We start from the raw sequence: 17,961 nt of genomic DNA, 5'->3' as shown, positions 1-17,961 counted from the left end.
GGATGAGTGTCGAGCCTGGTATCCCTCCGCCACCGGTGGGAAAAATATGGGTAAAATCGACAAATAACACACTGTGCGTGTGAACCTAACCGCTTATCTATGGTTTATACAAAACTAACAATCGTGGCAGTGATTTTCTAAAGTATAACTGTTGAAAACGTTGTGTCTCGGGGAACTATTTTGTGCCGCGGAGCACCATTGTGGCTGAGCCTACCCCTTTTCTTATTGGAAGCCATGATGGAAGTTTAGCAGCGCAGGAGCCACTGAGAGGAAAAGCGGGGACGAGAGCTGGAGTCTAACGCAAACAGCTCCTTCTTTACAAATATAACCGAGGAGGGTTTTTTTTTTTTAATCGTATGGTGGAGGCTGTCAAATTTCTCTTTATGTATTGGAATACTGACGACGACGTGGATGGTTGAATTTTGACGCGTTTTTATGTATTTTTAAGATGTACGTACCTGCTAACTCGCTAGCTAGCCAGCTAGCCGCTCGTTAGAGCCCCACGGAGCCGCCTGCCTGCTGCCTGCTGCCGCCTGCCGCCTCCTCCTGCGCCGCCGCCGCCGCCGCTGCCGCTGCTGCTGCTGCTGCTGCTGCTCATATTCTGCTTTAGAAACGTCGGAGAGGATTTTCTCTCCGCATTTCGGGCACAATCACGGCGACTGCGGCGGATTCAGAGACTTGGCGTGCTTCGGAAACATCTCTCTGTGAGACGTGGAGACGCGTGTACCTTCGTAGCCGGAGGATTTCTGGCCGTGTCGGTGTGGATTTGGGCGGCCGGGCCTGCTCGAGGCCCTCCTTCTGTAGGAGCGAGCAGCAGCAGCAGCAGCAGCCAGCACACGGCCGCTAGCTAGCAGGTGAAGCTAACGCTAACGCTAAAGCTAGCGCATCCGAAAGGACTGCGTTACAAAAAAAAAAGCCCGAAGAGGAAAAAAAGCCTTAACGACGGCATTTCACCCGGAGGCCACGATACTCTCGATTACTTTAAAAACCCTAAAGACTCCTTTCACAGCTATGGCTACGATCATACAGAAGATGGTCAGCCGAAACAAAAGGAGATACCAGGAGGATGGGTTTGATTTGGACTTGACGTGTATCCTCTTTACAATCACACCTACTTCATGTGTTTCTTTCTTTATTAACATGAATATAATGAGTGTGTAGGAGTGCATGTGTGTGTATAAGGTATGTGAATGAGGTTTTGACCCCTGGTCTGATTAGCTCAGCTGAGCATCAGTGAAGGAAATGAAGTGAACATTAACCCTTTTGTGCTCAGACTGTTAGCAGTGAGAGTGGCAGGCTGTCAGAGCAAGCAGTGATCATACAGTCTGTCAGCATGACATCACATCTCCATCCAGTGGCAAAGTCTGCATTATCAGGATCATCACACATCTGCTCGGAAATGTCTCCGTTAATGGGTTTTAATTCGCCTGAAGTGATTGTTAGAGCTGCTGCTGGTCGCTTCAGTGTCTCTGTTCTGCCTGAGAGGTCGCAGACTAGCTGCTGAATATCCTGTCATCTGTTCGCCTACTGATTTCTTTCTTCTCTTTCTTCTGATACTGCTGTTGCATGTGATGGTCGCTTCAGTGTCGGAGTGTGATCGTGAGCTCGCTGAAGCTAGCTGGGGTTTTGATCAGAAACAAAAGTGTGGTGCTGGTGTGGTGATGTGATGTGTGGTGTAATGTTGTGTTATGGTGGTGTTGTGATGCTGTGTGGTGTTGTGCGGTGTGGTGCGGTGTGGTGTTGGTGCTGTGTTGTGTTGGTGGCGGTGTGGTGCTGTGTTGTGTTGGTGGCGGTGTGGTGTTGTGGTGCGGTGCGGTGTGGTGTGATACTGTGTTGTGGTGGTGGTGTGGTGCTGTGCGCAGAGGATCGGCTGGCCTACATAACGCAAGATTACACTCACCATCAGGGCTACACACAAAGGAGCATTGCATCAGCTGCTTGCAGAAAATGGCTGATGTTAAGAGCCCCTTTAAACCAAACAGATTGCCAAATTGGACGGCTCATATCCAAAAAAAAATTACTGAGATTTTTTTTTTTTTTTTTTGTCCCCTGAAAGAAATCAGATCTTTAGGGTTAAGCTGAATATTCTTTGCGATTTGTTCTGTCCATTTACACAGAATAGTCCTTATTACCTTACGTCTGTCTGTGTGATGATTTTGTTAGTTTGCTTTTTTTGGATCAGGTAAATGAAAGGTTTGTCTTTGGCAGGAGAACGGAGGCTTCACACACTTCCCTGCATGTTGCATTTCTGTATGGGGAACGCTTGCACTCATCCTTACCATCCAGCTTTATCGTCTGATTTGTGTCCGAATGCATTACAGGCTGGGACTGCACGCACACACAGCTCTTTACTTTACATTTACGGTTACTCATTAGGCAGACACTTTCATCCAGAGTGATTTACACTTGAGCTGAGCAGTTGAGGGTTAAGGGTCTTGCTCAGGGGCCAAACAGTAAAAGTAAGAATCCTCTGGACTGGGGATTCGAACTCACGACCACTTTTGTGAGACACAACCCTTCCAATCACTAGTGCAGACCAGTCACTAATGCCTGAGCCACCCTGCCTGTTAAAGGAAGTGGCAATCCTTTTTCCATGTTCAGCTGCTTAAAATTATATTGGCAGTTGTGGTAGATGTTAAAAGGTCACGTTTTTTCTTTTTCTTTTGTGTGTGTGTGTGTGTGTGGAGGTGGGTGAAGTGGCCGAGACTAGTTCCAAGGGTTTCGAGACTCCATTTGTGAATGATGGCCATGGTTCTGTCAGGATTTAGTATTCTTGTTCATTTAATCATCTACCTCAGCTCATCAGTTAATTACAAGACCTTCATAGACTGCAGTTTGTGTTAAAAGTGGGAACACACAAATCTCCAAACAACTGCCACCCTGAGTTATATTCATTACTACTCGACAGATAAGTGATGAATCGTGTTGGCTCAGTGTTTGGCTGTTAAATGGAGCTGGTGAAACTTTAGGCTCATCACGCAAACTACTCCTTTTCACTTCACACTGCCCATTTGTGAAGTTTCACACATTTCTGCTTTGGTCATGAATTAGATATTTATGTAGTGGCATCTCATTCACCTTGCTTTCTAGGTGTAGCATTTCGTACCACATTCCAGGGTAAAATCTGCGGTTAGTCGGCTGATTTATTAGCAGGATTTCTTCTTTCTGAGAGCACAAATTATCATCCATTTTATTTAGGCCTAGATTATATGATGCCTGAGCTTGCTACAGATTCAAATTCCCATCCAGAACTAATTAGTTGCTTTTATATAAGTAAACCTATCTGCACTCACAGAAGTAGACCAGATGGTGTTCTTGAAACTATAGGCTCTAGCAGACCACATGGTGTTACTGAACCTAAAGGCTATAGTGTTACCGTTAAGAAGTAATTCTTTTTTTTTTTTTCTTTTCTTTTTGCAGTGCATGTGTGCACAGTCATCGTTTCAAAATTTGCATTCATTTGCACTGTGCATAAAGCTGCTCTTGTACGCATATGTGCACTCTATTCACTGCATTCATAGCATATATATTTGTTTCTTTATGACATTCATTTTGACATTTCCCTGAACTAAACAAGAATGGAAGATGCAAAACAGAAATAAGACATCTGAGAGCAGCTTTTGCATTTAAACGGTTTACAATAACTGTTAATAACTGTTTACAGTGTGCGACTATGACGTAAAGTTGAAGCTATAACCTTTATACTAACAATACAGGTCTTAAAGGGAGTAAATGAGATGTCATTCAAAAGCGCTTCCTGTAGCTTTATTTAATTTCCCAACACTGTAGCAAAACAGTAAAAGTAATTTCTGTTACTTAAAGTGTCCATGAAGTCAGAATCAGTGTTGTGGAGGAGTGTTTATTTATTTATTTATTTATTTATTTATTTATTTATTTAGTGTGTGTGTGTGTGTGTGTGTGTGTGTACACACAAGTGTTTTGCCATTCAGGACGCAAATATATTTAAAAATGACATTTTTTCCAGATATTTTTATTTTGCATTTTATCATTTCCATGAAAACAGAGAAAGATTTTTGATGACTCATCCTGTAATTGTCTGATTTGCCTCCAATCAAATGCTCTCTAGAAGGCATGTGTCCCACCCCCATAAACAAACTGCAGATATCGCGCTGTACTAGCTTCTAGTTAACATCAAACGTGGTCATTCGTGTAGTTTTGGTTGTGCAGCTTTTGGCACATTGTTCCCTTTAAAAACCATTCCTTTTGTGTTGAAAATCTGGAGTGTGTGTGTGTGTGTGTGTGTGTGTCTAGGTCTGCACTCATTCCTTCTCCAAAATCAGCTCAAACGTGACTTCACTTCCAAACATCATGGACTGTGATGGTCTGTGTGTTACGGTGCAGGTAGCATACCCGCAGCTATTATGCGTGTATGATACAGTGAAAGAGCGAAGATTGAGATATTTTGAGGCTTGTTAGTAAAGCTTGTCTCTGTGGTACTACTGCTGTAGAGGTACTAAACCAAGGCATGGTGGTTGGAAACCTCTGTTGCAGGATGGTGAACAACAAAGTCACAGTGGGTAAATTGGCAGTGAGAAATCCTACGCAGCTGAAAACAGCAGTTAAAAGTCTCAGTTGCTTATTTAGCTGGCTTGCTAAAAGTTTCTTTAGATTGGCTGTGAGTTGCGGTGTGTCTTGTCAGAATCACTCAAGCCCTTCGACACACTCTTTCCTTGACTTCCTGTTTCGAAAGGAAATGCGTCAAAGTACCGAATCAGTTTGTGGCTCTCAATCCATCTCGTGCACTTTAACGCTTTCCCGACAGTTTTTATAGGTTCTGTGCACAGATCCAGGCAACTACATTGCTAACCCATAACCATCAGTGCTCTGCTCTGAAAAAGTAGTTCTACCTATGAAAGGATGAATTTTACAGACTTAGGCTATCGTTTAAAGTCCTTTGACTGAAGTATTAGTGAATCCATTTTTACAAAACGTTTATTGTCCGCCTCAACAAGTGCCCCATGACTCATGAGTGAGCTTTGAATCAACTGGAAACAGGGAAACATGTTGAAGCTCTTGTCTGTGGTTAACGTACATGCACAGATGTATAGGTAGAGACCAGGTTGAAAACCGCTGGATTATTGCTTTAATGTGAATTCAATATGAACTCTAATTTTTAGGCATTTTGAAAGTAAATGGCACTGTGTTTGATTTTGTTGATGGATTTTTTTTTTAACAATTGTGACGTTGACCTGGTGGTTAACAACTGATTAGGAAGACTATTTATAGCTGGGTTGGTGAAACACACACTTTAGCTGAAGAAGGACATGTTTCTGTAGCAGCGTGTGTGGGAACATGTTTGCTCGCTCAGGCTACATGAGATTTGTTAGAGCATTCAGTGGAAATGTGAGATTTGCCAGTACAGTGTCTGTGCTGTGAGTAAAAACCCTAGCTATAAATATAGTTCCCATTACTACCTGCAGGTGAGGTTGGAAACAGTTCAGTTTTCTACCTGATTATGGCCTTAAACAGCTTCATGGAAAAAATGGAGGATACTTCCATATTTGTAGCAACCTTGGAGAAAAGCACCTGTAACTTTTATTTATTTATTTATTTATTTATTTCTCTCTCTCTTTTCTCCCCTCTTTCTTCTCTTTCTCCCTTATTCATTTTGGACTGCTCCTTCTTACTTTCTTTCTTCAGATCTTGATAGCCAGCTGAACAATTTCCTTTTACTGGCTCACTATCAAAATACCTGCCTAATTTAGGGTGATTTTCATGTAAGTTAGATGTATATGAGGGTAAATTAGGACATGTCATGTAAATAAGGGACTAGTGGGTGGAAGCTTGTCCATGCACCTGAAGCTGATTCATCATTTACACTCAAATCACTGCTCGTTTGGATGTCGTGAGAGTTTCACGAATCAGACACAGATTTATTCAGACGTCATTCCGTACGCTCAAATCTGTGCAGCTTTGATGAGTAAAGGCCGGAGTATTGGCAGAATTGGATTAATTTCTAGAGCTTGTGTGCTTGTAGGACAGCGTAGGAGAACTTCAGTCAGGATAGTGGAAGAAGATTAAAGAAGTATGGGCTAACTGCTGGAGTGGAAGTTCAAGTAGAAATTGAATGCAGAAAAGTGTTTCAGAGTTTGCCCTAAGAATTTTTTTTTTTCCTTCTAGTTGGGAAGCTGTACATATCAACCTCATGCTGTCCAACTACAACAGTGACTCAAATGTCGGTTTTAAGCACAGCACTGTTTGTGTGAGAGGGAAAGCTCTTATTGCAGGCTGGTGTGTGCATCTTAAAGTCAGAAATGTGCAGTGCTGAGAGGATTAAACAGTGTGTGGAACAATGTAGTTAGGATATGGTTTGCATTTTTGGCATGATACAGACTTCGTGGTACTTATTCATGAGGAATACTGAAGTCTTTGGCTGTCTTTATGTAAACGCGTATAATGAAGGAAATTATTGCAGAATGATTAAATACAGTAAGACAGAACAGTGTACTGTCTCACTGTTTTGTGGTAGACATCACAGAAGTATTCTGGTTCTGTCCTTTTCTGTGTGACAAATAGAAATGCTATACAATCAATGTTGATCTCTCTTAGAGTAGGTGTCTGTAGTGCTGAGCCTGGTTTTATGTCATATAAAGAGTTTCTGCACAGAAGGAAATCACGGACCTCAAGCTGTTCAGTTCAGAGACCTCTCTCATAGTTGGTGCGTGTCAGTTTAAAAATGCCTCTTACCAAACAAACTGCAGCGCCATTAGACCATAGAAACACCAGATGTTAACAAGTTAAGTTCTGATTTTCTATGACTTTAGTATAAATGATGAAATAATAAATCAATATGACGTGTATAATGTTGAAAATAACGGAGAGGGCAATGGGTGCCAGCTGGTCTGTGGGTAGGAAGACTGTTAATGTAGGATTTTTATTTTGAGTGCACACTGTTGTTGTATGTCTTTCTTATAAATTCACAAGGTATTTTTCTAGTTCTCATGTTTGTTGGCAAAACATTGTTTTTCAGAAAATGTGGTATTTTGTGAACTCTACAACTGAGTTTCATCACTAAATATTCCCAGGCTGTTTCAGCAGTTATCTGTACACTAATCATTTCAACAGTGCTGAGCCTGAATGTTTACAAAATGGATCAGCTTTGCCATTTGCTCTTGGTTTATGCTTGTTTATAGTGGCCTTTAAAACGATAAATGCTTCCTCTTTGGTCTTTGCATTATCGTTCATTTTATAATGAAAGGAAACGGTTCTGATATCAGAAAGCCCTTTTAATAGTTTTCAATAAGGGGCTGTCACGAAACAAACAGTACGCGTACACAAGAAGCAGTGGTGTAGTTTTGGCCAGATATGGTGTTTTATGCCTGATTTCATTGGGAATATAGGAACATAGTGGAATTACATGCTAGTCTGGCTTGTAGTTGTGTGAATTCTTCTACACATGCTGTAGTTTGACAGTGAAATGAAGTCGAGGGAATTGCATTGGTGAGGTTAACAATGAATCTGGAAAAGGGCTTAACTTACAGAAGGCATTTCCTCTTCAACATGTCCGTCTGCTTCACTAGCTGTAAACGAACATGTCGCGTTTGAAGCGTTTCCCTTCTGCCTGAGTGGGGTGGCTGACCTGATATGACAAAAATATCACGATTCTCGAATGCATTATTACGATACACAATTTGTATCATTATATAGACCTATAGGTTTGCTCACAACCTGCCGGCGATACAGTGTTGCATATAAAGTCTGTTCTATATAAATAATAATATTGTTTATTGTTAATAAACATTTCATTTATAAATAGTAAGAGAGAAAATCTTTACTAATAGAAGAGATTTTTTTTATTTTGAAGATGAAGTCAAAATAAAAAATGTAAGATCAGCTCCTTCCAGTCCGTAATTATTTTTAAAAAAAAAAAATTGAAAAGTGTATTGCCACATTTTTTTTCACTGTTATAACATATCCTCCAGCCCTACAATGCAGTTTCTTCTCGCCCCTTTGTATACATGTTTCTCTTTTGAGCTGAGCCCTGACATGAGGTGCCTCTGTCGTAAGAAGTGTGTCTCTAGCCCTGCGTGTGTGCTGCTCCACTGCTCCGTGTGAATGTCAGGCAGCGAGGACTGATGAGCTCTCATGGCACTTGTTATAGAAAGGTGAGGAAGGAAAGCGATTCCAGGCCGGGCCGAGGCTCAGCGTGATTTATTTAGTGCCCCTGTGTGGCCTTCTGGGTTAGAGGTCCATGCATCAGTCTCTTACAGCGAGGCCCATCTGTTGTGTATTAGCCAGGAGTCTGTTCTCTGGCCTCTCACTGCACACTGAAAGTAGGATGGCACATTAGCTGAGTAGTTGAAGTTCTACTTTGGCTTATTGTTGCCTTCATGTGTTTGCTTCTCTCTGTGTCTGAAACAAAGTGTTTCTGTAACGTAATGTACCCCTTGGCTCACCCTTTTATGGTTCTACGGAGATGAAGTATGCTTATAAGCCATAACAGGCTGAAAATGCGCAGTTACTTTCCAGAATGTGGCGATGGCCGTTTTTGTTGGCTGCAACATTGTCAGCTCTCCAGAAATGTCTTTGCCGGGTTTCCTTAATTCTGCAGAACAGATATTTATCCCAACATAATTGCTATGGGCTTTCCTGCTGAGAGACTCGAGGGGGTGTACAGAAACAACATAGACGACGTCGTACGGTAAGTAGCTCTCACGTGATATAACAGAAAAGTTCACACAATGTTAAACTTGCTATTGCTTTCTTGCAGTACCGTGTGTTGCAAAGATTTTCAAGCTTTTTGGGATAATTCTTAGGTTATGACATGTGGAAGAGATGTTGACATTGTCTGCTTTAAATCTGCTTGACAAAAATATATTGTATCATGATAGTTGGTGACATTTCTAAGATACACAATATGCTAATATGATATATAAGTTTGCTAAGAAACTCAGCAAAACAGTCAACAATAAAATCAGTGCATGCTTTTAATGATGCTCTTATTTAATGTCTAAAATAATTCATTATTGAACACTGAAAATGAAAATCACAAAGATTTAATACCATCCAATCAGTTTATAATGATAAAGTATATTTTTTTAATATAATAATTCTAAAAAGATATCACAATATCTGCAAACTCTCACAGAAGTGTATTGTGACTAGGGTTACACAATATATCGAAATTATCGAAATATCGCAAATGTAAATGTCGCGTTATGCATATCGCAAGGGCTTGCCATAACTGAATGATTGTAATACTTCAAAAAATTATGAAAAATCAAAGTTTTAGGATGATGCAGATAGCAGAGAATGCTTTCTTTTCCTCAGAAGAACATGAAACATGTCTGTTGGTTATTTCTTTCAGGTTTTAAATATAGATAAAAATAATTTAAATTGATTTTACACCCTTATAACATTATCGTACCACATATTGCATTATTTAACAAGTTATCGCATATCACATTTTTCTTCAACATCGTACAGTCCTAAATGTGACATAATTTAATACGATGTTATTTCATCGTATTGCCCAGCCCTAGCTGGATGTTGGTTTAGACTTAACGTCAACGAGATAAACTTCTCTATCAGCTCCTCCCATCTGAACACAGTGCACTCAGCGATATTTGGAGAATGAGCATGTTTGGGGCAGAAAAAGAGCAATATGATGCATGACTCTGTCCCGCTGTCTCACTGCAGATTGATGGAATATGCATAGATGCATCACATAATCTGCACATTAAAGTAGTTTATCTGAAATTGGAGATGATCTCAAATAATTATGATGCAGCAGAGGAAAGCTACTTTTACAGGGGCAGGGGTCAGCACAGGAATTCGTGCACACTTCGTTTAAATATAATGTTGTTATTATTTTTTTAACATAATGTAGGGGGGAAAAAGAAATGATATTGTAGTGACTTTTTGCCACAGATCATTTGTAGCCCTCATAGTATATAAATGGCATGAACTTCAGTGCATCTGACCGCTCTGAAATGGTGTGTTTGTCAGAGTGGTACGAGTGTTGTAATGGTCTGTGTGCCGAGAGCCGTACTCATCAGACAGTGGTTTGGACAGAAGTAGTGAGGCATAGAGACAGATGCAACTTTCAACATCGTATGTTTCTGGAAATGTAATTATCGCTTTCTCTCCACAGGTTTCTGGATTCAAAGCATAAAAATCATTACAAGATATATAATCTGTAAGTATACGTTAAGTCATATAATTTTCATCATTTTTATTTTTGAGAGATTGTGCCAACTGCTTTATTAGGTGGTTAGTAAATCAGTCTGTGTTTCTTTCAGCCATAAAGTATCATATAAAATGGGACTACATGTGTTTTCTCCTAGAAATTAAACGTACTCCTCTCTCCAGAGTTGTCTTTTCGGCTTAATTAGTTATGCAAAAATCATGAAGAGATTAGCTTAAAAGTAATCTACTGTTTCATTTTGGGCTCACCTGCCTGAAATAAGTATTTCTTTTTTTTGTTGGTTGTAAGAGTTTGCTAATACAGGCCATGTTTTCTTTTTGTTGCCTTTTCAGATGTGCAGAGAGACATTACGATGCTGCCAAATTTAATTGCAGAGGTAAGATGCCAAACACGCAAAGCCCAGCTCCCCCAACATAACATCCCCCCCAACCCCTGAAATAATTAGGTTTAGTAAGAAGTCATTGACCTTTCTGTTTGTCTCCTGCAGTTGCACAATACCCGTTTGAAGATCATAATCCTCCACAGTTGGAGCTCATCAAACCATTCTGTGAAGACTTGGATAAGTGGCTCAGTGAAAATGACAATCATGTGGCTGCCATTCATTGTAAAGCTGGAAAGGGCCGGACGGGTGTAATGATCTGCGCATACTTATTACACCGAGGCAAGTTTGGAAAAGCAAAAGAGGCTCTGGACTTCTATGGAGAGGTCAGGACCAGAGACAAGAAGGTAATTATAGAGCCTTATCTTTGCGTGTGTTCATGCACGATGAAAAATTGGACTCTGTTTACATTTTTCACTGCAACAGATGGTTAATCAGGTTTACACATCATTGAATCTGATCAAATACAGTTAAGGTTTAATGCTATAGGAAGACTCAGAGTCATTAGCTTTGCTGAAGTAAAGTCTGGGTTAGTCCATCAACTGAATTTAAAACAAGTTCCAGTATTGTTGTCTGTAATGCGTAGTAAACCGAGGAAGACATTTTGGTAATTTGCTGTTTACAGGGTGTGACGATCCCCAGTCAGAGGCGATATGTCTACTACTACAGCTACCTTCTGAAGAACCAGCTTGACTACAAACCGGTGGCACTGCTCTTTCACAAGATGATGTTTGAGACGGTGCCCATGTTCAGTGGCGGGACCTGCAGTAAGTGCTTCGTTTTCACAGGCATCTGAGCTGCTATTAGTTCTCGAATTGTTACTTAACCTGTCGAGGCACTCTTGGTGCTCTGATTATAGCCTCCCATCCCCACATCCACACTTCCTTCAAGCTCTGAATGATCATACTGGGTGACATTTTTACTGAAGTAGCCCTTGAGGCATAAGTTTGCATTTTTTATGTAGTTTTCTCTGACAAGCCATATGACTGCCAGGAGATCAGTTCAGATCACTTCTTATGCTTACTTTGGTTTGAAATTGGAGCTCTTGCGTGTACACCTCATAAACAGTCAATTCACTCACTTAGCCATAGATGAAGAAGGTTCAAACTGAACATCATTATGATGTACTTACGCCTTTTACTGAGACAGTCTGCCAAGACTCTGTCATAAAGGGACTGTTTGTATTTGTAAGAGAGCAGTTTGGCCATCATACTTATCGGTTTGGGTTGCAGTCCCTTTCCTTATAGATGACGTCTGGCCCTGAACCCATCCCAAACCTTTTTTTTTTTTTTTTTTCTGGGTTCTTTTTTTTTTTTTTTTTTCTTTTCCATGAACATTTATAAGTACACTCCATTAAATGGGTAGAATTGTACAATGAAGCTCATCCTCCACCAATAAGGCAGAGACACTTACTACATTATATCTATGTATGAATGTGTGTGTTTGTGTATATACACCAATCAGCCATAACATTAAAACCACCTGCCTAATATCGTGTAGGTCCCCCTTGTGCTGCCAAAACAGCTCTGACCCATCGAGGCATGGACTCCACAAGACCTCTGAAGGTGTGCTATGGTATCTGGCACCAAGACGTTAGCACTAGAGTCCTTTAAGTCCTGTAAGTTGCGAGGCGGGGGCTCCATGGATGGGACTTGTTTGTCCAGCACATCCCATAGATAGATTGAGATCTAGGGAATTTGCAGGCCAAGTCAACACCTTGAATTATTTTGTCATGTTCCTCAAACCATTCCTGAACAATTTTTGCAGTGTGGCAGGACGCATTATCCAGCTGAAAGAGTCCACTGTCATTAGGGAATACTGTTGCCATAAAGGGCTGTACTTGGTCTGCAACAATATTTAGGTAGGTGGTACATGTCAAAATAACATCCACATTAAAGCCAGGACCCAAGGTTTCCCAGTAAAACATTGCCCAAACCATCACACTTCCTCCACCGGCTTGCCTTCTTCCCATAGTGCATTCTGGTGCCATCTCTTCCCCAGGTAAGCAATGCACGCGCACCCGACCATCCACGCGATGTAAAAGAAAACGTGATTCATTAGACCAGGCCACCTTCTTCCATTGCTCCATTGCTCCATTCTCCAGTTCTGATGCTCACATGCCCATTGTAGGTGCTTTTGGCGGTGGACAGGGATCAGCATGGGCACTCTGACTGGTCTGTGGCTACGCAGCCCCATACACAGCATTGTGACACCTTTCTATCATAGCCAGCATTAACAACTTCTGCAGTTTGTGCTACAGTAGCTCTTTTGTGGGATTAGTCCAGATGGGCTAACCTTCGCTCCCTACATGAATCAGTGAGCCTTGGGCGCCCATGACCCTGTCACCGGTTCATCGGTTGTCCTTCCTTGGACCACTTTTGGTAGGTACTAACCACTGCATACCGGGAACACCCCGCAAGACCTGCCGTTTTGGAGATGCTCCGATCTAGTCGCCTAGCCATCACAATTTGGCCCTTGTCAAAGTCACTCAGATCCTTACCCTTGCCCATATTTCCTGCTTCCAACACATCAACTTTGAGAACTGACTGTTCACTTGTTGCCCAATATATCCCACCCCTTGACAGGTGCAACTGTAAAGAGATAATTAATGTTATTCACTTCACCTGTCAGTGGTTTTAATGTTAAGGCTGGTGTATATGTGTGTGCGTGTTTGTGTGCCTGTGCGTGTGTGCGCTCTGAGGAGGAGAGTAACAGTATGAAAATGTCTCTCTCGCAGATCCACAGTTTGTGGTGTACCAGCTGAAGGTGAAGATCCACACTTCTAACCCAGCACACATGCGGCGTGAAGAAAAGTATGTGCACTTTGAGTTTCCTCAGCCGCTGCCTGTGTGTGGCGACATCAAAGTGGAATTCTTCCACAAACAGAACATGATGAAGAAAAAGGTACGCAGCTCTTAAATCAGCCTCAGCACACAGCAAGTGCAGTCACATGTCGCAGAGACTACAAAGTTTTAATTTATTCTAAATTAAATATCAGGTGTAAAAGTTACCGTGCTGTGTATTTTAAACAGGACAAGATGTTTCACTTTTGGGTGAACACTTTCTTCATCCCTGGACCAGAGGAGAACTCAGAGAAGGTAGAAAACGGGAGTTTACCGAAGGACCTGGATGGGATCCAGAGCACAGAGAGGGGGGAGAATGACAAGGATTATCTAATCCTGGTTTTAACAAAGAATGACCTGGATAAGGCCAACAAAGACAAAGCCAACAGATTATTTTCCCCAAACTTCAAGGTGAGTTCAGGCTCACACACAATACGCAGCAATGTGGTATCTGGTAGTTAGATGTCGATAGGCTAGTCTAATTTGAGTAATGTTCCTAACAACACATGGAAAATATGTCAAAAAATAAAAGGAGATTATTGTGTGTTTTTTAGTTATAGCAAATACAAATTAATTTTAAAATGCTTAGCGCTTATACATTGTCTTCAAATTCTGAGAATTTTGCTTTCTCTCACAGGTGAAGCTATATTTCACAAAAACAGTGGAGGAACCATCCAACTCAGAGGCCAGCACTTCAGCGTGTGTAACCCCGGATGTTAGTGACAATGAACCGGACCATTATCGATATTCTGACACAACGGACTCAGACCCAGAAAACGAACAGCTGGACGATGATCAACACACGCAGATAACGAAAGTTTGAACTTATTATTTTGTTTATGGGAAGACAAAAAAGAATCTTTACATAAACCAGAGTTGTAAAAAGGAGAAAACTTGAATATGAACTGAAAGCAAGTCCTTTTTTTCTTTTTGCCTCTCCGAAACAGAAGTACATAAGTGGGACATTTCTCATGTAAGATGCCTCCGTTTTAGGGACACTATTCCTGACCAATTAGCTTTTTTCGTTTGCCCATTTTATTGACAAAGTTGTTGACACCTCCATAGCTGGGAGCGGGAGGGGAGGGGGTGAAGTGTGCTGCTGCATCTCCTGTTCATAACAAGGCCAGTGCTAAAGTCAGTATCCATCCCCTACGTGTGCCCTCCTCTAGTGCACGATCGTCCATCCATCAGGCCTTCTGTTTTACCTACTGTGAAGCTTTTCGTGCTGTCCGCAGACTAACCCACCCCTTTAAAAAAAAATAGTGCAGTGCAAACATTCATAGTCTGCTAGCATCAATGCCACTAACATAGTAATAATGATTCTTCTGCATATTAGACTATATGACCTTTTAACTGCCCCCTCCCTCTTACCCTTGTCTGTTAACCGCAAATGCAGCAGAAAAACACCGTAACCCCAATATTCTGTCAGTGATGTGATGTTTTTATGTTAAATTTACCACAGCAGGGAAACCAGTGTTGCAATAATGTTGACACAATAGTGGACAAAGGTTTGCATGCTAATTGAATTAGTATCCATGTTGATAAATAAATGTTATACGATTTTATTTTTCTCCCTTCATATGCGACTTTTCTGCTGGCATTAAGGTTTGGTTATGTTTAGTTACAAGGTGATGCCCCACGTCATTCTCTCACCAGGTGTATTAGTATTAATTGTTAAGCCATCAGCGGCATTATATTTTATATCACATGGGTTTTTCCCTATTAAAACTGCTAATGTGTAATTAATCGGCTGGCATCGAGCAGATCTCTTCTGGGTTCTTGTTTTAAGCTCTTAATGTCAGTCAGTCAGGCTGTTTACTGCGTCACTAAGTTAACAATATGAGACGGAACTTGTCTTGAGGTTTCTGCATGGCCACAGTGGGTCGAATCACATGCTAGTCAATGTGCTAAACACGCTTGAGCTTGTGTGCTTGACGGTTTGCGTGAGGGGCTTGTGTTCGTGGTCTGGCTGTGTGGAGAATACCTGCTGAACGCTGTGTCTGAAAGAGACTTGAATGTAAGCTTGTGTTCCCCTAAGTGCTATAAGAAACCTCATCCAGAGTTTGATGCCATAGTTTCATTTTCTCCCCATCTGTTTTTTTTTTTTTTTTTTCTTTTTCTTTTAGCCTTGATTTTTTTTTTTGGTCAGACATCAGATTCTTGGCTCCTCAAACTGTTTGTAGCCTTATTGTGTGGTCTAATGAAACCTGGATCATTTGCTTATTCAACATTGGTGCTTACAAACTGCCAAACTACAAACTCACAATGAACAATAATTTCGGAGCCAAGAATGTGTGTCTGTGTAGGGGTGCTTCTGTCAGATGTGCTACTTGTGTATGTGCTCTGACTGTTAGACGTCTCCTGTCTGACTGGCTGGGTTCTCTACATTTTTAAAGCCCCCCTTCTCCCTCCATTCTTGAACAGGATTCATTCCTTTTGGAATGAGGTGCAGCTACAGATTTTACATGTCCTGTGCTTGCTTCAGACATATTAAAGCCCTATAATATATATATATATATATATATATATATATATATATATATATATATATATATATATATATATATATATATATATATATATATATAAAATTACACACATACATACACACACAAGTATTTAAATATGTATAATTTTCCTTTTTTTTTTTTTTCGGCATGCCAAATTTTTACCATCTGTCTCACCGTGAGTCGTGAGCCAGAACAAAAAGAAAATAGACTTTCAGTCTCTTGGGCAAGAATCATCGCTGAGGGGTGAGGGGTAGTGAGCAAGCTGCCTTTCTCCTGCTGTTGACGTCATGGCTTCACTCTTCTCACCGATTCTGCACACGTGCTGTACAAGTCGCTTTCTTTTAGAAAGAACACTCTCCAGAGGTTTGAGAACGAGGTTCTCTGTCTTCTGTAATGCAGCTGTACAGTAGCCAACCCAGGAAAAAAAAAAAGACATCCTTACACATCAAGGGTTCAGTTTTTTTGTTTACATTTTATCACTGAAAACCTGCCAAAATTAAGCTTGATGATTTTTTTTGTTTGTTTGTTTGTTTGTTTTCATCCAAAGGCAGTAGGGAGGTATTCTTTGCCTTACTTGAAGTTGACGATGCTTACTTTCTGCTCTTGCTTTCTACCATTCTGCCCAAGCACTGACTACATAGTACTTATTTAAAGCTACTATAACAGAGCAACATATTGTGCTAAACTTTTGCACAGTTACAGGTTTTTGCAGGGTTTCAGTCAGCAGTCCACAGTATTTTCCCCAACACACAAACACACACACATACTTCAGTAGCCCCCCTCAGTAAAAGCCATGCAAGCAGTGAAATATATAGGATGAAAGATGGAATGAAGTGTCTTAGTATAATCATCCCCCATAGAACCATGTAGTACCTTTGACTGAACATGAAAAAAGGATTATTTATGACAGTATTCACAAGACCCTCTGCAGGTATTTTGATTTCTGAATATATGCTGTTTTAAATAGGACAAATCCGTTCAAGGGCATCACAAGCTAGCATCAGGTCACAAACCATCCTTAGGACATCAGTACAAACTCTACTACCCCATCCCCATGTTAACTCCAACACATTCAGACAACTTAGCTTCAGTACTGTAATTCATCAAATACAAACACCTCCTGAAACCATCTGCATCCTTTATGTGGCACGGGTTTAAAAAAACAAAACAAAAAAAAAACTTGTGTGGAGCTCACAGGCAGCATCAAAAAATTTTACGTTTCAGCTTTAATGATTTAAAAAAATATATATATTAAGGTGCCAGTGTGTAAGTTTCATGTCATTAGTTTTAGCTGATTTGTGCAATATGCTATGATGCCTGTGGTTACCACAAAGTGCCTCGTTTACTTAAATAAAAAGAAAAAAAAGTGCTTGTTTTAGACCCAGTTTTAGAACATGGTGTCATGCATGTAGACGGACAGGATGGTACTGTGCACTAACTCACCTGGGCTTTACACACTGCAGAGGACCCACGGAGCTTTGGCCCCTGCCACATCCTCATTTTCCCCTCTCCACTTCTCCTCTGGGTTCAGTTCCACTTAGGCGCAATGTAAACTCGGTATATTTTCAGTCGTTTGAAGAAACAGAGCCTTATTCCATTTCAGCCTGTTCAGATAATTTTGTGATGTGCAACAGTTGCTCTGTGTGTAATGCTATGCACTGAGAATACACAACCAACAATGTATGAAATATTGTATAGGTTATGTACAGGTTATGATGCTCATACAAATCACTTGTTTGTTTGTAATTGTATGTGTAAACTCCCCTTTATCTTAGTGTTATAAACCCCACATAAATCCAATAAAGTCTCATTCTTGTCAACTGCTGCAGCCTTATTAAGAGATTATTTATGGTATGAGAATATTTCCTCAGACTGGTATAGAATTTTGTTACAGAACATCAATGCTATGTTAGAATGGTCCTCATATTATTGGCAGTTTTCTATCAAATGAGCAGGTAGAGCCATGACCGTGAAGTTATACGTTAGGTTCTCGGTATTGAGCAGCACACGAGGTGGAGCTTTGCGATATTTACATTTCATGGCAGCATGCAGCCGCTTGAC

General features: G+C 40.8%; 1 protein-coding gene across 1 annotated transcript; it reads left to right on the top strand.

Moving 5' to 3' along the window:
- Positions 1-112: 112 nt before the first annotated feature.
- ptenb (phosphatase and tensin homolog B) lies at positions 113-17,720 on the top strand. The gene is made up of 9 exons (XM_026914998.3): positions 113-1,090; positions 8,578-8,662; positions 10,115-10,159; positions 10,501-10,544; positions 10,656-10,894; positions 11,173-11,314; positions 13,285-13,451; positions 13,580-13,801; positions 14,028-17,720. Exons 1-9 carry the CDS (start codon positions 1,012-1,014, stop codon positions 14,211-14,213), a joined length of 1,209 nt encoding a protein of 402 aa, XP_026770799.1. The 5' UTR covers positions 113-1,011; the 3' UTR covers positions 14,214-17,720.
- Positions 17,721-17,961: the final 241 nt, after the last annotated feature.

Source organism: Pangasianodon hypophthalmus, chromosome 12, assembly GCF_027358585.1.
Source record: "Pangasianodon hypophthalmus isolate fPanHyp1 chromosome 12, fPanHyp1.pri, whole genome shotgun sequence".
NCBI classification, from domain to species: Eukaryota; Metazoa; Chordata; class Actinopteri; order Siluriformes; family Pangasiidae; genus Pangasianodon; species Pangasianodon hypophthalmus.
The sequence above is the reverse complement of the archived record's forward strand: the minus strand, read 5'-3'. Positions and strand labels throughout refer to the sequence as shown.

Bases quoted from the DNA above. Each gene is read 5' to 3' on its own strand.
- ptenb (XM_026914998.3), top strand. From the start codon at position 1,012: ATGGCTACGATCATACAGAAGATGGTCAGCCGAAACAAAAGGAGATAC. The intron at 10,545-10,655 runs GTAAGATGCCAA...TGTCTCCTGCAG, and splicing joins TGCCAAATTTAATTGCAGAG to TTGCACAATACCCGTTTGAA. The intron at 13,802-14,027 runs GTGAGTTCAGGC...TTTCTCTCACAG, and splicing joins TATTTTCCCCAAACTTCAAG to GTGAAGCTATATTTCACAAA.